Source organism: Phalacrocorax aristotelis, chromosome 2 (genome assembly GCF_949628215.1).
Source record: "Phalacrocorax aristotelis chromosome 2, bGulAri2.1, whole genome shotgun sequence".
Taxonomy (NCBI): Eukaryota; Metazoa; Chordata; class Aves; order Suliformes; family Phalacrocoracidae; genus Phalacrocorax; species Phalacrocorax aristotelis.
The window spans coordinates 17,510,060-17,529,704 of NC_134277.1; the positions used below are offsets into that span (position 1 = coordinate 17,510,060).

Consider the following 19,645-nt stretch of genomic DNA (forward strand, 5'->3'; position numbering starts at 1 on the left):
CCCAGTGAGGGCAAAAACATATTTACTGAACTGATGTTCCTTACACGTGGCCTCCCCAACAGTCCTACCCCACGATGTAGCACACCAGTGCCAAGTTTGAGAAGTGACTAAAACTTACTGCCTCATTCTTGTCGAGACATTGTTTACAAGTTTCCGGACCATATGACAAACTCTCAAATCCAGACTGTCACCATAGCCCTTTCTTGACAAATATCCAACCCTTTTCACTGACAGAGCCAAATTGATAATTTCTAACCATCTTCAGTGTGATAAAGCTGCTGCCCTCAGGAAGTTACAACCACACCATCTCTCTTGATTTGCTAAATACACTCCCTCAAATCTTGGTCCTCCTCTTCTCTGTCTGGTTCTCTTCCCACAGGTGGCTTCAGTTCCACCAGTGTCATGCAGCTTTTCTCCCAGTCACAGCTCATGCTCCAGGGAAGGTTACAGTCGGTTCTCCACCCCCAGATAGCAGCCTCCTCTATGAAAGCTGCCTGTCAGGCTCATTTATATCACCAACGATAGTTGCTCCTCAAAGTCTCTAGGCTTCACTCACCAGCTGGCCTCCAGCTCCCTGGACTTGCAGACATCTGAAATAATCACCTGTGCACTTCCATGGCTACAACACTGCTTTTGGCTTTTCTCTCTTCTTTTCAGAAATTGGCCTGCAGCCATGAAAAGGGTTCAGAATTATTCCCAAAAGGGACAGGCAGTCTAAACAGAAAAGCGATGCTGAAAGGCACTGCATGTACAGTAACCATGCTCTGCCCTGCCTTTTAAGGAATACTAAGCGGCTTGAATGCCTATACACATTTATAAGTGAAGCATGTGCTTCAGCATGGCTTAACTGTATAACCAAAGTACAAAGTTTATTGGTATTTGACTACAAGTGCCCTGTGCCTATGTATCAAAAATTCTCATAAAATCTTTCCTATGTATGTCACTGTGAATATAATGCAAGTAGGTAGACACTGCTACAGTGCTGCTGTATGCTTCCGTCACTGATAAGGGACACACTGCAGTGTTACCCATTTTGTTTAGCTGGAAAAAAGGAATCTCACAAGTACTTGAGTACTGCCCTAATCTTCAAAAAGCTTCAAAAAGCCTCAAAGTCTATTGCTGGGGAAACAGCAGAGAATGTACCTCTAGGTTCTGAAAAGATTAAGGTAGCAAAAGGCTCCTTACAGCACCAGTGCCAAGCCTGTTATCAAAGGCTTTGGGTTAGCACCAATGACAAGTGACAACAAACTTCACACCAGTCTCAAACAAGACATTCACACACTATCACCAGGATTTAGGTAGGAAACTAAGTTTCAAATTCATGGCTCAATCTTGAAGAAGTTAATATGAGAATTTATTTCTGTGACCAAGATAATGACCATGTGAGTCATTATTTCAGAAAACATTAATGAATCAGAAATGGACATATATGAATATTAAACTCTAAATAAATATGGAATTGATCTGTAAGAGGGTCTTCTTGCCACTCAAAGTCTAACCCTTTAGTCTGCCAACTGCTGGAAAGTGCTTTTCCTTGCCCAGCTTTCACAAATACTTTGGAAGTATGCATTATTGACCACAGTATTTCCAACAAATAATACCTCAGGGAAAAGATAAACCACTTTTAAACTGTTCAGGCTATACCATTAGAAAGAAAGTCTACACAAAAATCATATACTACTGAAACATTAAAGAATCTAAAAATACTGAAAATGAAACAATAATCATAAACATCGATGTTGCATCTGTGAGATAATCTCTGAGTTATAGCGATTTCTTGCACAGAACTTCTGTTAATAAAGACAGCAGTCTGTACAGTTCTTATCACCGCCGCCATTTAGTTTTAACACACGTGTGGCTCTCAGACTGGACAGGCAGAATGCTCACAAATGTACCTGAAAAATCTATCTGACATCTGCCTGCCTGCCGTTTCCCTTTCTGACCTCCTTCCTTTCTTCCCTCCCCTCTTCCTCTTACAACACTCTCTTTAGTGGCAGATGGACAGAGAACTCAATGCTTTAAGTCAGCAAGAAGCATTGACTCGCACTGGCCCAACTGATCTGGAAGGGTGACAGTCACCGCTCTGAATATCTGAAAAACAAGGCAAGACTGGGAACAGGACTGCAGCATGATATAGCGTTCTCTATGGACCTCTGCAAGGGACAGATCCCTCGGCAAAGGATACTGAGAGGAAGGCTTTTGCGTCGCCTAGTGAGCAGCGACTTTGAGGAGAGGGACGAGGCAACAAGGGCATACAAAAGGCCCTGCCTGAACCTGAAATACAGGTTTAAAGTGAAGTCGAAGGCAAAATGAGAAATATGAGTGTATACACAAGTGTGGGTGGGAACCAGTCCTATGGGTACAGAAAACAAAAGGGAGTTGACTGAAGAAATTTGAGATTAAGTGGTAAACACGACCACCTTCCCACCAAAAAACACTTGCACTACCCTTGGAGAGCAATGTTTTATGAAACTGCACACCCTACTATCTAATTCCATTCTCTTTATTTTGTCTTGGCACTATCTACATCAATGGAAAACAATTGCAAAAATAGATTCATGCACTTCGGTTTTACTGGCTTCCAGAACATGACTGGAATGGAAGCAATGGTTCTAACATTCATCTTTTTTTAACTGTGGTTTCACTGAAAGGTGGTTGTTTCTTGAGCTTTTACTTAGCCTATCATTTGTATGTTAGTCAACAGAATTCCCAAAGCTTTTTCCCATGCTGTTCCTGTCAGCCTTTTTTTTTTTTTGAGTGCTCATCTGAAGGCTACTTCCAAAATGTATCTCTAGAACTTGCATTTGAATGGTCTTCATTCATAAAACAGATGTAAAACTGAAGAGTAAGGAGGAGAAAACGTACAGAAAGAAAGCAGACCTGTACAAAAAAGCATCACGATGGAAAACAGAGGTCATCTGACTCTCCATTTCACCACACTAGGAATATTAAAAGTAATGTTCTTCGGACTGTGTGTCACATTCAATTCCTAAAACAGAATATCAGCTACTGTGTTTCTGTGCTGAAAGTCACTTTCCCACTGCTTTTTGTAGACTGTTTGCATTATTTAACTTTAAAGAGTCCAAGAGGCTTCTGATTGTTTCACTTCCTATTCCTTTCATCCTACTCTTCATCTTGCTGGAATTACTTTTTCCAAATGGTATCAGCAGGGCTGCCAGTCCCCAAGGCTCTTTATTGATCAGTCGCTGAGTTTCACCTTCCTTCTGTAAAATCCAGGCACTTTCTCTGGCCATAGCTACAAATTTCTCCAGCTGTGGCTGATTAACATTCTTGCTGATATTAAGGTCTTGTTCAAAGGGATTCCAGATATAAAGAGGAGATGACTCAGGTTTATTTACTTCCTTTCCCTGCAGACAGTATAAAGAAAAAGCCAAAGTTGCATGTATGTATTATAGGCTGAACAAGTAACAAATCTCTTGAGTTATTACATTAGCATTACAAGCATTTTGACCTAGTAGAGAACTTTTTGCAACAACAACAGCAACAAAAAAAGTCTTATTAATCAAGTTAATTTTCCTGTCAACCTGACTCTATGACTCCTGTTCTCTGAATCCTCTTAGTGGTGGTTTTCCTTGCCACATTCAGCTTAGATTTCCTTCAAGGCAAAGAACACACAGCTACAGCTTTTAGTCTTTTTGGCCACTCTCCCATTTGCTTTTCCACAAACCTCAGACCTCACTCATTGCAACCTCCTACTCCTATCTCCATTTGTGTATGGGCAGCATGAGCATGTGTCATATTAACCTGCATAGCCCAGTTTGATAAACTACTACAGGCACTTAAACTGTTCAAACCATTCGTCTCACAGTGCTCATTAAAAGCTAGTATAACAAAACAAGATTATTGCCTTGGCTGAAATTCCTCCCAGTTCAGTCTGTCTTGTAAGTACAAAACTATTCAGGTCATGGTCCACTTTTGGGCACTTGGTAGTTGTCAACAACTTGCGTTGTACAATATGTAATTCACTATTTAAATGCACAGCACTCATAAGCTCCTTAGCTGACCCGTTCTCTATTACAGAACCTCTGCAAGCCTTCCACCGCAAGCTCTAACAGAAGCCTATCAGCTAATGCTAGTCCAAGATTGTCCAGGTACATCCTACATACTCTTGCCCCAGGGTGAAAAGGACTGACTACTTAAACAGAGAAACAGCAGCAGCACAGATGTTTCCCCTGACTAGCTCAGGCTCCCACCAGTGTACGGTTTTCCTTGCCTTTTTTAAGGCTTAAAAGCAAACAAAAGTTCTCCAGCTTAATGAATTAGTTTCTAGATCAACCTGCAGCAGGAAAAAGAGCTCTTATGCCAGTAATCGACAGCGCCCAAGCAGGAAACAGAACACAAACAAGAGTGTCCATGCAGCAACATGGCACTGTAACCCCCATCCTGTAAGCAGCCCAGCAGGAACTCCTAGCGAGTTAAGGTGTTAAATTTATATGTATTTCTATCATACTTGCATGCACACATATCAATAAATAGCATGACTTAAAAATATAAAGTAAACCAAAGCGATAGCGCAGACCTCTTGGCAAGCACAGAAAGATCATGCTATCTGTCACACTTACTGAGTGGTAACTACACTTACTGTGGGCTGATACAAACTGCAGTAGGAAACTCAAGTGCCAAAAGCAAGCTTCAGAACTCAGTTGGAAGTTTTAATGCAGACTCTGTTTGGGTCTGGACTCCCAACTTTAAATACAAAGCCTGCTGGCGTACAGGGCTTGTCATAGACTTTTGCTATAACATACATCACAACATTTTAAGTTTTCCTCTCACAGAAGCAAAAGCACAGAAGCTTCTGCTTTTTAAAATTGCCACTTTTATTATAGGTTTTCAAAAAAAAATCATACAGGTTTAGCATCAGAGATTGTGCTTTCCAACATCTCCAAGTCATGACACTGTTCTTAATGGCACTGTATATGATTAGGCTCCAAGAGGAAAACTCTCTTCCTTCACAGAAAGGACTCAGTTTCTGGCTACAACCAATTTAATTGGACTTTGTATATACAATTAAAAATGTCAGAAATTGTTGTTTAGCATATGTAGTTTGTCAAACAGCAGACTGAGAAATTCAACTGATGATGAGAGATTAAAATTCATTTACCTTTCGAAGATTTATGGAATTCTTTCTGAAATCAAAGTTTCCAAAGTATTCAAAAAAGTCACCCAACAATACATCTAAGGGAAAGAAAAACAATAGCCATCAGTAAGGTTAAGGAAAAGTTTATTTTCAATATGCTCATAAAAATACTAATAAAAAAAAAAAGGTTAAGATTTACCTACCAAGTGTTTCTGTATTTTTTGTAGGTTTAATCTTGCTTAAATCACTAACAAATGAGCAATCACATCCTCCAATTACACGCTTGTCTTTTTCATCTGAAACAAAAAACATGGGCATATTTTGAAGAGATAAACAATAAAATGCCATTGTATTTATTAAAATTCAGATAACATCACAACAATTCAATGAACGCTATCATACAAAGTAAATCAAATTAGTTCACAAGTGAACTTTCAGGTTAAGGTTCAATTTAAGTGTTTAAAGACTTAAAAGAAAAAAGTCCGTGGACAGGCAAAGGTCATGCTTTTTTAAAGAAGCAAAGACATGCTTCTTTAAGCATGAGTAAATGACACATTTTCAAAAGCCTGCAGGAGTAAGGTATATGACATCTTTGCTTTTCTGAAGCTGCTTCTTTTAAGTAACAAACCTGACATCTCTGCATACAGAACTTTCTTATATACTAAACAGCACAAAACTCTGAGGTTAATACCTATTTGAGGGTTTCAAAAAAAATCAGACCCAAAGTGTCCACCATCTTTTTCTGAAAAATTTAAGAGAATTAGGAATATTCTTGTAAAATCTCAGGGCAAGTGTTTTGTTTTATGTATAAAAACTCTATATAAGAGTTCTGATGGAAATGTTTGAACTGATTTTAAAGCAACTGAACACAGACCTTTTTCTCCACTCAAAGCACCCTAAGCTTCCAAAGAAGCATGTCAATACACAGAAGGCATGAGTGGCGAATCAAGAACTTGGGATGTAATTTTCTATGCTTTGATTAGATTTATGGAAGATAACAACACCCTGAAAGCTATGCATGGAACAGCCAGATCAGCTCGTCTGCAAAGATATAAGAATTATCTGCAGATGGCCTGAACAGTCTCAAGGATGTTACAAGTTGTGAGGGAAAAATACAGCCTTTCTTTTAAACACTTGGTATCTATAAAACAGTACACATCATATCAATCTGCACAAAATCCTTAACAACTGCAGAGACATTTGAGATCCTGCAAGTCTTCTAAAAAACAAATACAAAATAAACAAAAAACAGGCAGCATGGGAGCACTGAGCAAATAAATTACTTTTAATTATCTAAGGCACAGAACAAGCTTAATCCCTCTACATAGACCTCAGTATTGTACTGAAAAATATTTTTTTTGCCTTTAAAAATGCATTATTTGCACACAAAAAAAACCACCCACCAAGTAAAACTTGTATATTCCCTCAAACTTAAGACACACATAATATGCATTAGTATTTCAGAGCATAAAGAAATTGCTTGGGTTTATTCATCACTTTAGAGAAAACAAATGTGAAAGTCACTTCAATAAAAACAGGAAGAGCTGTCCTTACCTGCCAGTTCTTTAAGTTGGTCTAGTGTTGGAATGATAGGTGGTGATCTCTTCTGCAGGAAAAACATGATCATCATGGTTAGGGAGAAGTTTGTAATCCAGGTACCAGGAACGCTATTTGTAAGTCCATGAACGCGGGCCCAACATCGCACACTGAACACCAGCGCTCTTACACGGGAATCCAGACAGCCATAGATATACAGGAGTTCTGAACTTCTTATAGCAATGCTGAAGAAGAAATGAAAAGTAAGAGACGTGTAAATTATGAGAACTGTGAAGTACTAAATGAAGTGTTCACTCTTCAGCCCTACAGCATCAGTTATAAGGGAAGAGGGTATCCATAAAAAAAACCCAAAAAGATACAAACAAAAAAACCCCATAAACCACTTTGATGCATTAAAAAAAATAGAAGAGAATGTCTGAAGTTGTCCGAGATTAAATACATGGTCGTTTTCCATAGTAAGAAGGATACAGTTATGGATAAATGATAATACTGCATTTGCACTGTTTCCTGTTTCCTTGTTCTGCATCACAGTGGGAGAAAAAACCAAAACCAAAACAAACACCATCAAGCACTCAGGAGTGAAATTATGCAGCGTCAAGGTGAAAAACATAGTTTAGCCACAATTGCCTTTGAGGTACATTGGCTAATACCTCGATCCTAATACACAAATACAACTAGGACTTCTTTTACAACTTTAATCTAAAAAAGTAATAAAATGAAAAATACATGAAGTGTAGAGAAACAATGAAATCTGCAAAACAAGCCCATTTGGTAATTTTCAAATGACAAACGTTTGATCCTGCCGAAAGAACAACTAATCTGGAAGGACAAAGGTATTCAGATGGATCCGCTTTTGATCTGCTTCATCATATGGTCATACAAACATTCATGTAGCATACAAATGGGAGGGCAAGAAAAAGCGCAAGCAAAATGGAAGCACAATGCAAGAGCAAAACTTACTCTGGGGTCAGTTTTAGTCTAAAGTGCTTGTTGAACTACACTTGCAGGAGTTTCTACTCCCAACCTTGCACTGAATTCTTCTAAAAATCCACCACAGCATTCTGGGGAAGTTTACCATGACAGTTTTATAACACCTAGACTTCTTAAATATCATCTGTGACGCACTTCCTTGTGTCCACAGAGGTTTGTTATTGCTCCAAATGATAACAAGACAACACACACAGTCCCAACCAGCCAAACCATCAGCAGAGAATTACAAAGAAGTTTGCACAGAACTGCATGCTGACTTTCACTGTGGCTGCATATATTAAAGCAATTTTATTGTGAGACATTTGCTCAGTACTACCTTAACGACTCCTGCATATTCTGAAACAGAACTTTGAGTAATTCAGAAAATTAAGTCTAGGATCTGATTGTATCTGATGTACACAAATCAAAATCTGCACTAAAAGTCATATCAAAATTATTCTAAAAGATAATCGCTCATATTTTACCATTGCCTAAGAACAATGAAAAGAGTTAGTAACTCATTTTCAATTACTTACCCTTATACCAGAGATACGGATGTATATTGGATTAAGGTGGGTATTTCTTAATATAAGAAGTGATAGCAAATGAGAGCAAGCTGGAAGAGGAAAAATAGATGCAGAGGTATTTCTAAGAAGCCTGCTCCCTCTATTGGGCACTGCTGTGAAAAGGTCCTAAATGACAGTAACGCTTCAGACTGCTTTCTGATGAGGTGAGTTAATTTAGCATACAAGATACCTTGCCAGCAAACAGGTGTATGCAGGCCCTTAAGAAGAAAAAAAGGACACCAAAATAACTAGAAGCCCAATCACTGAAAGTTAACACAGTGGAGCTGCTTAATCTGAAAAGCAATCAAAAGAAGGCTGTGCTTATACCCATCTAAATGAAGGGAAGTAATCACTAACAAACACTGCCTTCTTTCAATTCCTTACAAGCCAACTTTATTGTATAGAGTGGTTTTCAAGTCTTCAGTTTCAGCTAGCAAGTATTTCCTATGCTGGAGAAAGGTATCTTAAGCACATTAAACCTAAGTTCTAGAAGTCAAAAATATCCTATTTACTTTTGGAGCCAACATTCACATTTGTTAAGAACACAGAAAGGAGTAGACTAAACAGTTTTCATTACAGGTTTGCAGAACATAAGTACATTAGTATTCTTCCTAAACTATTTAAAACCAGGTCTCACCTGTTGCTCACTGACAGATCACACTGGAATCCTGTTGGTTGATGGGAAAATTTCACCAGCGGGCAGCGAGCATTGAGTATCTTCTGTACACTTGCATATCCCGGACCAAAATTATCAAGGCAATCACCAATCACAGAAAGAATTTTCTGAGTTGCTAATCTTTCAGATGGTAATCTTTTCATCTGATATTCCATTTCAAAGGGACCTTTTTTCTAACACAGAATTTTAAAAGTAAACTGTTAGCTCTGGAACCAAAGAGACATTTCAGAATAGTTCTGAAAGACTACAACAGTTTGCAAAGCAGCTTGTACAATTAGAAATTGAAAGACAAGAATTATTCAAAGCAGCCCACAGAACTTAAAAGAAGGTAAAAACATATTGCCTTCTCTTTTAAATTCTATTTCAGTGATTCATTCTTTCCAGGTTGATAGCAATCAACTTACTGTAAAGTTACTTGTTCAGATGAGGATATAATACTACTACATCTCACTATTGCCTACAACATGTAATTCTGGACTTTCCGAGAGAGTATATATGCTCTGACTGAAAAGAGCATACAATTAAATTAAAGACAGGCAAAACACAACCAAATCACTGTTAACTTCAAACCAGTAATTCAATTTCAAATCCTCGAAGAAGAATGTGTTATTAGTGAATCAAGTAGCAGTGTAAAGGAAAATGTCTTTTCCATTTTAAAAAATTATAAAATTTTAGCATGCAAATTACTTAATCCTTCAAAATGAAGATAAGATTCTATAAGACTTAAAATAATCACTTCAAATCAGATACATTTTTTCTAACAAATAAAAAAACCCCCATGGAAATGTATTCTGACAACATCAGACATGAATTTTCCTGTCTTTGTATTCTGAATTGTCATTTTTGTAGTTTATACCTCAATAAAATAGCATCATACCTATGAAATCTCTGTTCGCTTTATAGTCTATGTTTTTAAGCCTCAGCTATCTTTGTTTGCTAATCCAGTACTTGACACTGACTTTCCTCTCCCTGGGAACATGTCATGGGTGAATGCATACTATACAAACAGCGTTACACAGTGACCTAACTGGTCCTCAGAGACACAGAGGAGGTCACTTTCGTTGTCACCAGGTTGGTGCAAAGAAAACATGCACTCACAAACAAGTGAAACAATTCAGAAGTTCTGGACCTTGCAACCTTTCCCACAAACTCACTTTATGTGCCGAATTTCTGAGTCGCTCTGGCAAAACCTGAGGTGACTCTTTCTGCTCTCCTCTTGCCAAGAGTTCTCCAGCCAGTGCATGAGTTTGAACATTCAAGGACAGAGGTCCCTAATCCCATTTGGCTGTGTAGCTGCATGCTACAGCAGGGCTGGCTCAAAGTGAAAGGAGCCTGTAACTATCAACATTGAGGTGGGTAACAAGAAAAACAAAGATGGGGACTCAGCTGACGTGTCGGTGTGCCAGTGTTCAGACCTTTATGTTTGTGACAGAAATCACAATATGCCTTCCCAGACAACACCTCAATATCTCTCAGAAGCTGGATGAAGACTTTTTTTGTAATGATAAAACAGACATTCCTAATAATTGATAGGACCTTCATACATAGCTTTGGTGCCAGCTGGGGGGATAAAGTATTGATACACTTGCCCCAACCCTGTGGTTCTCCCCCTTCCCATGTTGCTCAAAACAGCAAATGTAGGTAAGTAAACTATTACTCAGGGGTAAATTGATAGAGTAGCCTCAGCAAGAAGCATAACTATTTTAACGCAAAAACTGTTTCAAAATATTGCAGAACTCTGTTTAAAGTCATTCACTAATCTCCCAAACTGCCTGCACGTTAAAAACACACTATCCATGGTCAAACACTGCATTGATAATCTGCTCGTGGTAAAGGATGCTCTCACTTTTGCTGCTTTTTTAATTCACAATCAGTAATCAGTTTGCCATAAGACTCAAAAAATGTTATTAAATGTAAATAGGTGCTGCAACACCTGGTCCTCCTCCATTGCAGCACCTCCTGAAAGGCTTCAATAGCGCAGAAACCAGAAGATACCCTTCCACTGCTGCTGTATCATCTTACAACTAAAGCTACCTCCCCTGGTCTTTACTTGTTCTAAGACAGTCGAGTTATATATACTAGTAACACAGTTTGCTAGGGAGGCTATCATTATCCCTGTAAATCACACTGCCAACTATATGAGACTTTTGCCTTCCTCTGAAGTATTGTCTTTTGCCTATTACAAGAGAGATACCCAACATCTTATTTTCCTACTGTATTGGGTTTGCATGGCAAGGTTTTGGTAGTGGGGGGCTGCAGGGGTAGCTTCTGTGAGAAGACACCAGAAGCTGCTCCTCACATGACAGAGCCAGTTCCAGCCAGCTCCAAGACAGACCTGCTGCTTGCCAAAGCTGAGCCCATCAGCGATGCTGGTGGCACCTCTGTGATAACATATTTAACGAGGGGTAAAAAATGTTGCGCAGCAGCTGAGGGAGAGGAGTAAGAAAAATGTGAAAGAAACAACCCTGCAGATACCAAGGTCAGTGAAGAAGGAGGGGGAGGAGGCACTCCAGGCACCGAAGCACACACCCCCTCAAAGACCATGGTGATGCAGGCTGTCTTCCTGCAACCCACGGAGGTCCACGGTGGACCCCCACGGAAGCTGAGGTGAGAAGGTGTTTTTAATTTTTTTTTTTTATTTCTCAATGTCCTACTCTGTTATTAACTGGGAATAAATTGAGTCTGTTTTACCTGTGATGGTAATTGGTAAGTATTCTCCCTGTCTTTATCTCGACCCAAGAGTTTTTTCGTTTTATTTTCTTCCCCTATCCCACTGAGGAGGGGGGAGTGAGAGAGCAACCGGGTTGGCAGCTAGAGGCCAGCCAGGGTTAACCCACCAAACCTACAAAGTACAAAGCTCTCTAGGTGCTGGCACCTTAGCCTCCCATTTTGGCTATGCTTCAACTGAGACACAAGAGTTACACTAAAGATTTTTACACTCCATTACAGGACAATGCTCTAATGTATCTTAATTTTGTACATACTTTCACACTGATGCAGCAGCTATGCCCACATTTTAGCACTCTAAAATTTCAACAAAACCAACAATATCATCATCTTTAGTGCATCAACACTATTCCTGCAAACCAGACAAAAGCCTCACTGCACGACACAGAGTGTAAGTGGTGAATGGTGTCCCTCAGGGGTCCATATTGGGACCAGTACTTTTTAGTATCTTCCTCAGTGACATAGACAGTGGGATCAAGTGCACTCTCAGCAAGTCTGCAGGCAACACCAAGCTGAGTGGTGCTCAGGGTCAGCATGCCATCCAGAGGAATCTGGACAGGCTCAAGAAGTGGGCCCATGTGAACCTCATGAGGTTCAACATGGCCAGGTGCAAGGTAGCCCTGATATCAATACAGGCTGGGGCATGAAGGGATTGAGAGCAGCCCTGCCAAGAAGGACTTGGAAGTACTAGTAGATGAAAAGCTGGACATGAGCTGGCAATCTGTGGTTGCAGTCCACAGTCAAAAAACAGCAGCAGGAGGTAAAAGCCTTCCAAAAATGCCTTGTCTTTCCCATTCTTTATGCCTACACACATAAGGACCAAGACAAAACCTACTCTAAATAACCATTATGATTTGAAGCTGCCCAAATCCCAACACTAAACACGTGAACTTAGTTACATAGTGCAGATTTCCAAATCATAGTATGGGTTAAGACATGATTAAGATGAAATTTAATACATGAACTGAAAAAGGCAATATTTTGTACTGAATATTACTTACTGAAGCCTTGTAAGCCTCCAACTTTTTAAGGTATTGATGCAAATTCTGTACTGTGGTCAGCAAATTCAAGTGAGTGTATGCATTTCATTTTCATGCCTCTCCACTTGCTTAGTAATCACCACTTGTCTTGGTGCTTACTGTTGTATTATCAATGAGGCATTCAAATAATTATAAAGTATCTTATGGGAAGTCTGATGGCTGAAATATCTACATTATTGATTTGGCTTGGTTCCTGTTTTGCTCCTGGGTCCTGGTCCCCAAAACATCTGCAGTTCACATAGAGCAGCTTATCCTCAGGTTCCTTTCAGGAGTAAGTCAACTAATTCCCTTCACAATGAAAATCAAGTGCCGTTAACATGGTAATTTTCTCTGGACAGACACCACAAACATGAACATGTGTGCCACCTGCAACTACTCCCCAGTACTATCGCGGGAGGTCTTAAACTTTCACACCTCCACACACCCTTGTGTACGTATATATGCATCCCAGTACATAATTCAGTATCTTTTCTGTAGCATGAAGTCAAGTCTTTAAATGAAGGAAAAGAACCTGACAACCCTCCCAAAATGCACATGTACACACATGCACAAAATTATTATGCTTCAGCACATGGGGGACCCTAAAAATCAAAGCAAAGCTTAAAATAGCATGGAAGAAGCCCACCAGCTCCAGAGAAGAAAACCCAACAGTAGGATGGGAAGGTCTGACATTGCCAAATCAATTTCAGAGGATGAGAGATTTTATTTCCCCAGTGAAAAATCACCTTGACAGTACAAAGTCTATGCAAACACCAAATCATTTTCTTCCTGCTGCAAGGAAGTTCTCTGTCATGTCACATCCAGCTTCTGAAAGTGTTCAACTCTAAACATTCAGATAAACTTGTTCAGAGTCCATAGTATGAACTCATGTAAAATCTAAGTATAAACAAACTGATTCCTGTGTGTGAAACAGCAAATGAGCTGCTCTGCTGAAGAAATCCAACAGACTGAAGATGCACACCACAGTCTTACCATTTTTGTAGCATGCTTTCGTATATCATGGAAGTCCAGAAACATGTCCACATCACATCCCAATTTGCCAAAGGTATTGACTGAAGAGCCAAATGGCTTTACTGTGCTGTCTGGAAAATATGCACGTGCGAAATCCTGAACCAGAGAACAGGCCAGAAATCGGAGCTTGATATTTTCTTCAGTAAGCTGATACTCATTCAGTAGAATGTACATCTGACTGCTTATCTAGTTAAGAAAATAAACACTGTAAAAATACAATGACCCGTCTTCTATCTTTTAACATATATTTTCATCCACTGAATATCATTTCAATTAAAAGTTTTTTTTTAAATCTCAAACAGGTTTATTTCATACAGAAGAAATTATTTTGTCAAAGTGACTAATTTCATCTATTTGTTTCAATGTAAGAGAACCATTCACACAAAATTCTAACAGGGGTTACTTTTTAAAATTTTAATAGAAATAAATTGCTTTATAAGTTGCACGTGACCACTTGCAAATCTGAAATAGGCATGCTTCATTTTTAACTGACAGAGATCTAGAAACCTATACTTACATTGTCTGCATGACAAAGCTTTTGAATAAGCTCTTTCACTGGAATATGAGACTGAGGAGAGAGTTGAACTGGTGTCTCTTCAGCAGCTTGACTCACTGGGTTTTTCAGTGTGAAAGTAAAAAGTCTAGATTTAAATGGGACAACATGATGCTCTGCAGGACTTGGGATTCCAATAGCATCTTGCAATGAGGCTATACTGTCCTTTTCAGAAAATTCTACTAAAGCATGGATACCCTAAAACATTAAGAACGGAAACAGACAGGGTTAGTGAATGCATACAAGCCCTGAACTGATTTTTCAGATGTTCCCGGGAGCAGAGACAGTTTAATACAACAGCCCTGAAGCTGAATGCTACGTTCTGTACTGCAACACCTTTTAGACACTTTTTCACAAGAGGTCAAAAATATTTAAGATATGCTATTCTTGGCAGCAAGCACTAAGCATAAAAGTTCTAAAATCTATTTATCTTCACAACTGTAATGCTCAAGAAGCACATAAAAAAGTTAGCTCTATTGTTAGAAGAACAAACATATAAAAGTTTCAAATATTTAGTGCAAAACAGGTTGCTACCTATCCCTTAGAGGTGTTGCTTAGCTGACTTATGAATAAAAACCTGTTGCTCAGCAACTTGTAAACAATAAAAAAGATAAAACCTAATATCTATATTGTAAATGATTTGTTAACTTACATGTATGAAGGCTTGACCAAATGCTAGCATTTATTTTTGTCTCATCTAGATTTTATCTTAAGTTGTTAATTACTTACCCGATTTTCAAAAAAGAAGTGACTGTTAATGTTTCCATGACTGGATAAATACTGTAATAATTTTTTTTCGGTAATTTTTGGTGGGCACTTAATTAAAACAGTCCGTTCTGCTTGCTCCAATCGTTCTGTTTGAACCTCAGTGAATGTCTTCTTCCTGATACTGACTTCAGCATCTGTGAGAAGAAACAAGTATCAATGTTTTTTCTATATAAACAAAAAGATTTAAAACTTATTTCAGTATGCTTCACCTCCTCGTCCGGGAACGAACAACTGAACAAAGGTTTGCCCTGGCTGTCTAAAACAAAAAACTATGAAGAATGGATGAAAGACACAAACACTTCTAAAAGTAAGGAATAGGAAATGTAGGAAGAATACTAACTTCACTGGATGCCACAGGAAGCTTGATGATACAGGGATCTTAGCTCTGCTTTGATTTGCTGTTCACCATTAAAAAAATCATCACACCCAGTCGAACTCTACATACAAGTCTGGAAATACCAGCTAGGGTATGAGACAGAGCTAGACCTTTGGCAAGCTGCACAGAAAAGAGAATCTTTCTTGGATACCGCAAAACCATCACTTTCACCTTCGGAACAATTCAACGCTTGCTTATTTTTACAATTCATCATCTTCTTTTACAGTAAACTCCTACTCAAAATTTTAATTTAATACCATACTTTCAACTACTCTACTACAAAAAACCCACACATCAGTCATACCTCACCATACCGCTAGCAATCTGTATTGCTGCTGACAGCCTACAGAATCAACATGGAAATGAGAAGTGCTAGAACATCCAGAAACAGAGAAACTTTTTTCTTGATTGCATACAGGCAAAGGGGCCATGTCTCAAATTTGAAATCATAACTACTTCCCTGCAGAACTCTCAAACTAATCCGTTGATCACACCACATTACCAGAGCCTGTGAAGCTGCTACCTGATAACACTGCCATTTATAATTCAGACTGGGAAGCTCCAGAACATGCAGTTATTTCCCTGCAGCTATCTGCTACAGAAAGAGTCAACAGAGAGCTCTTTATTCTACGCTTTTGATTTTGAGGAACCCACAAGAAAATTTTAGCTATCATCTCAGGACACTTGTTAGTATTTATTATCATTTTTAAAAATTGTTTATTTTACAGGTTTATTGAGCTCTCACAGGCTTGTAAATAATAAATACCCAAAGTAGTTGTTTCAATAGCTTAGTTTTACACAGCATTTTTCATCAGATGACCAAGAAGCACTTTATGAAGATGATAAATATTCTGTTTTTCATGGGGGCAGAGAATTGACTGAGATGTAGAAAGGAAAAGTCCCAGGACGAGTGACACAATCAGGAGATGAACCCGGATCTTCCCACTCCCACAGCTCTCTGCATTAGGCCAGAGTGGCTATGTGATTCCTGCCTGGTTTACTACCTGTACGTGTCTAGTTGCTATAGCAGAAGCTGCAATCTGACATCTCTTCCTGGCTCTGCTGTCATCTGCACAGTCTGAGCATAGCACAGATGCAGATGATCACATCCAGATGGAGGTTGTAAGCATTTTAAATACACGACAAGCAGTCCACTTTGCTTTCTTCCACTGTTCCATACAACTTTTCGAGTTAGTGCCAGAGTTTCACAATCGTTTTAAACAGGTATACACCAGCACTGCTGCTGGAAAAAGAAGCCCCATCCTCCACATGGTGCTTGTACATATTCTAATACTGCCCTCTGCATGCTGATGTTAATGTGAGCATTCACTGGTCATGCAGCGAGCCAGATGAGACTAACAATCGAATTTATACACCAAAATAAGAATGATTAACTGAAATCTGTAATTGTTCCTTAATCCAATTTGCTGCATGCTTGTTACTACAAGGATATGAACAGCAAGAGACTGTTGTTTTTGTGAAACTGTTAATACCGCCTGACCTTCTCCCTTTAAAAAGAGGTTGCCTCCTAATGTTTTTCAAGCTCTGAAACATAAGTAGAGGCGCAGGCCTCAGGCTCACAGGTGCATTAACACTAAGTGACAGGGTACAGCCAAGCTACAGCACATCAGCGGTGGCCGGTCCTCGCCGGTTCTGGCGTGCACTAAGGACACAGCGTCAGTCAAACGTTTCCTCTGCCTTTTTAAGGGGGTCTCTCACTTCGCCTACCTCGAGCTGACACCACATTTATAAGCCAAGCCCCAGGCAGCGACAGCGGCTCCTGGGCTGCACCTGCCGCTGCGGCCGGGAGAGCAGCGCCCGACCCCGCGGCCGCCGCGGTGCCCAGCCCCTCCCGGCGCCGGGCGCCCGCCGAGACACAACAGGCGGCCATCCCACGCCTCACCTCATCGCCCCCGCCCCGGGAACGACCCGCCGCGCCACCCCGGTCCCGCGCTGTCGCCGGGCCCTGAGGCGGACGCGGCGCGGCCCGGCGACCCCTACCTTCACCCGCCTCCTCGGCGCCGGCCGCCAGCGGCGCCCTCTGCAGCGCGGCGCCGGAGGAGTCCAGGCGGGCCTGCCCGCGGCCCGCACAGCCGCCGGCCGCCGGGGCGGGGAGGCGGAGGCGGCCCCGCAGCACGAAAAGCGCGCACCCGCCCGCGCGGTGCGCCATTACGGGGCAGCGCCGCGCACCGCACCGCCGGCACCAAACTCTGCGCAGGCGCCGGCCGCCGCATTCGACGGCGGCCGGCGAGGCTCAACCTTCCGCCGTCTGGGGCGGAGCGGCTCCCGGCGCACCGGTCCGCCCCGGGGCACGGGCACGACGCTTCCCCTAGCCGGGGAGGGCTGCCGGTGCCGCCGAGGCGTGTGAGAGCGGGCGGCTGCCGGCTCTGGCATGAGGGAGCAAACCTAACCGGCCAGGCCAGACCTAAGGCGTGTGGGTGCAGGCAGCTGCCTGCTCCAGCTGGAGGGAGCAAACCCAGCCACCCAGGCCAGGCCTAAGGTGCGTGGGTGCCAGGCAGAAGGAACAAGCTGAGCCGCCCAGGCCTAGTCCAAGGCATGTGGGTGTGGGTAGTGGCCTACTCCAGTGCGAGGAAGCACACAGCAGCTTGGGCCTCCTGCGTGCCAGGCTGCTGGGGCCTGAGGTCACCCCTCGCATGAGCCCTGCCAGGCCAGGCCAGGGCAGGAGGGTGAAGTTGGGCGTGGGGGTGAACCTGAAGGGGAAATAAAATGTTTGCATAGTCCCACGCCAGGGATGCAAAAATGGGGTTACTGAAGAGATGGCAGTGTGCACGTTCTGCGGGATCAGAAGGGCAGCAGTTCGGGTGCAGAGCTGCAGGGTGCCCACGAAGTTGTTGGCCTGCCGTGTGGCTCCCTGGATGTGGAATGGAGAAGACATAGTTTAGTATTTAAAAACAGTCATTTATGTAAAACTTGTGGGTAGATCTGTAGTGTATGTTAGGGGCCATGTGACTACTTTGTGTGTTAGCGGGTCTTCACTGCTGAGCTAAACTCCTGGTAGCCTCGGGGTAAGTCTGGGTCTGTAGGTAATTGGTATAACCTTATTAACTTTGCTTTGTATCCCAGGATGATCCAGAAGACAGAGTAGATTGCTTTTAAAATACTACATTTCAATGTATATCCTATGTATGCATGCCAGGGAGCAGAAACTTGTGTTTCCTCCATCTCTCCATGGTAAGTATGCAAGTTTCCTCTGGAATTCTATGACTTGTCCTTCCAAAATTCATTGATGTGGAGAGGGAGAAACTCCTCCTCTTTTTCCCTTTGAAGCTGCTCTAAAAAAGGAAAATGGTTTCATTAAAATTAATTGTGGGTGTAGGAAAACTAATAACCCAAGCAAGTTCCTGAAAGAGGATACCTGACGTATCCTAGCGTGAGTGCTGCTACATGTTAAGGATGTGTCACTCATCCGTAACCTCCTACCTTCGAGGTGCTGCTGGTTCCATCCTCTCCCAGGCCTGGCCTCTCTCCCTTTTACCTTTCCTGTAGCCTGCTTTCTTCCTCAATCTCCTTCATATCCTTCCTCTGTTTTTTCTTCCTTTAATAATTTTCTACTTACTTGCATTTTTAAACAGATGTTTCTTGGCAAACGCACTGAGTAGTGCAATTGAACAATGTCACACTCAACGAAGATGACACATATTTCTTTGTGGAGGTTTGCCAATGTATTTATCATTGTATATTCTGGAGAAGAAACCATGCGCGAACAGTGGTCAACCCTGCTAGCAGTGTTCCACACGTGAAGGTTGTGATCCTGAGGAAAACAAGATCAAGTAGCGTCTCTGTCCGAATCCCTGCACACTTCAGAATGTCATTTGTGCCATACTTTGGACAATTTTGAACAGCATAGGAGAGGTAGCCTTTGAACAAAAGAGTCGGTGTGTTTGGATAATATTAACAGAAAAGGAGTTGTATGTCCTGAAAATAAACGCTGAAGCCTAAGGTGAGCGTTTGTCCTGCAACTTTATGATGAAAGTTTTGCCATTGACTTCAGTAAGAAAATAGTCTTTGGATAGTGCAAACAAAACACAGAAAATACAGCTCGTGTCTCATGAGATCTGGAGACGGGTCCTACTGCTGCGGCATGAGGTTCTAGTGATCGAGAGGTGCCACTTCTCTCCTTGGTCAAACACTAAGTCACAGAAGAGGAGCTGTTGGGCACCACAGTCCTACCAGAGTTACAGCTTTTTGATTAAGACATAAAACGTAGTCCCGCCCAGTTTTAGCAATTACCAAACTCAGCCCACCATCTCGCAGTACTTCAATCCTACTGCCACTAACCAGTC

The 19,645-nt window shown here is 41.3% G+C and overlaps 1 protein-coding gene and 1 long non-coding RNA gene across 2 annotated transcripts; one reads left to right on the forward strand and one right to left on the reverse strand.

Annotated features, from left to right (window-relative positions):
* Positions 1-2,866: 2,866 nt before the first annotated feature.
* On the reverse strand, positions 2,867-17,595 carry MTPAP (mitochondrial poly(A) polymerase). Its single transcript, XM_075082549.1, is given in 10 exon segments — positions 2,867-3,053; positions 3,056-3,368; positions 5,123-5,196; positions 5,302-5,394; positions 6,653-6,879; positions 8,828-9,039; positions 13,606-13,830; positions 14,162-14,395; positions 14,927-15,099; positions 17,343-17,595. Coding segments are annotated over 10 exon segments (1,767 nt in total). The 5' UTR covers positions 17,512-17,595; the 3' UTR covers positions 2,867-3,006.
* A 106-nt stretch (positions 17,596-17,701) lies between these two features.
* Positions 17,702-19,301, forward strand: LOC142052443 (uncharacterized). The gene is made up of 3 exons (XR_012658839.1): positions 17,702-17,841; positions 18,426-18,533; positions 18,935-19,301. It is a non-coding gene; the product is annotated as an uncharacterized LOC142052443 (long non-coding RNA).
* Positions 19,302-19,645: the final 344 nt, after the last annotated feature.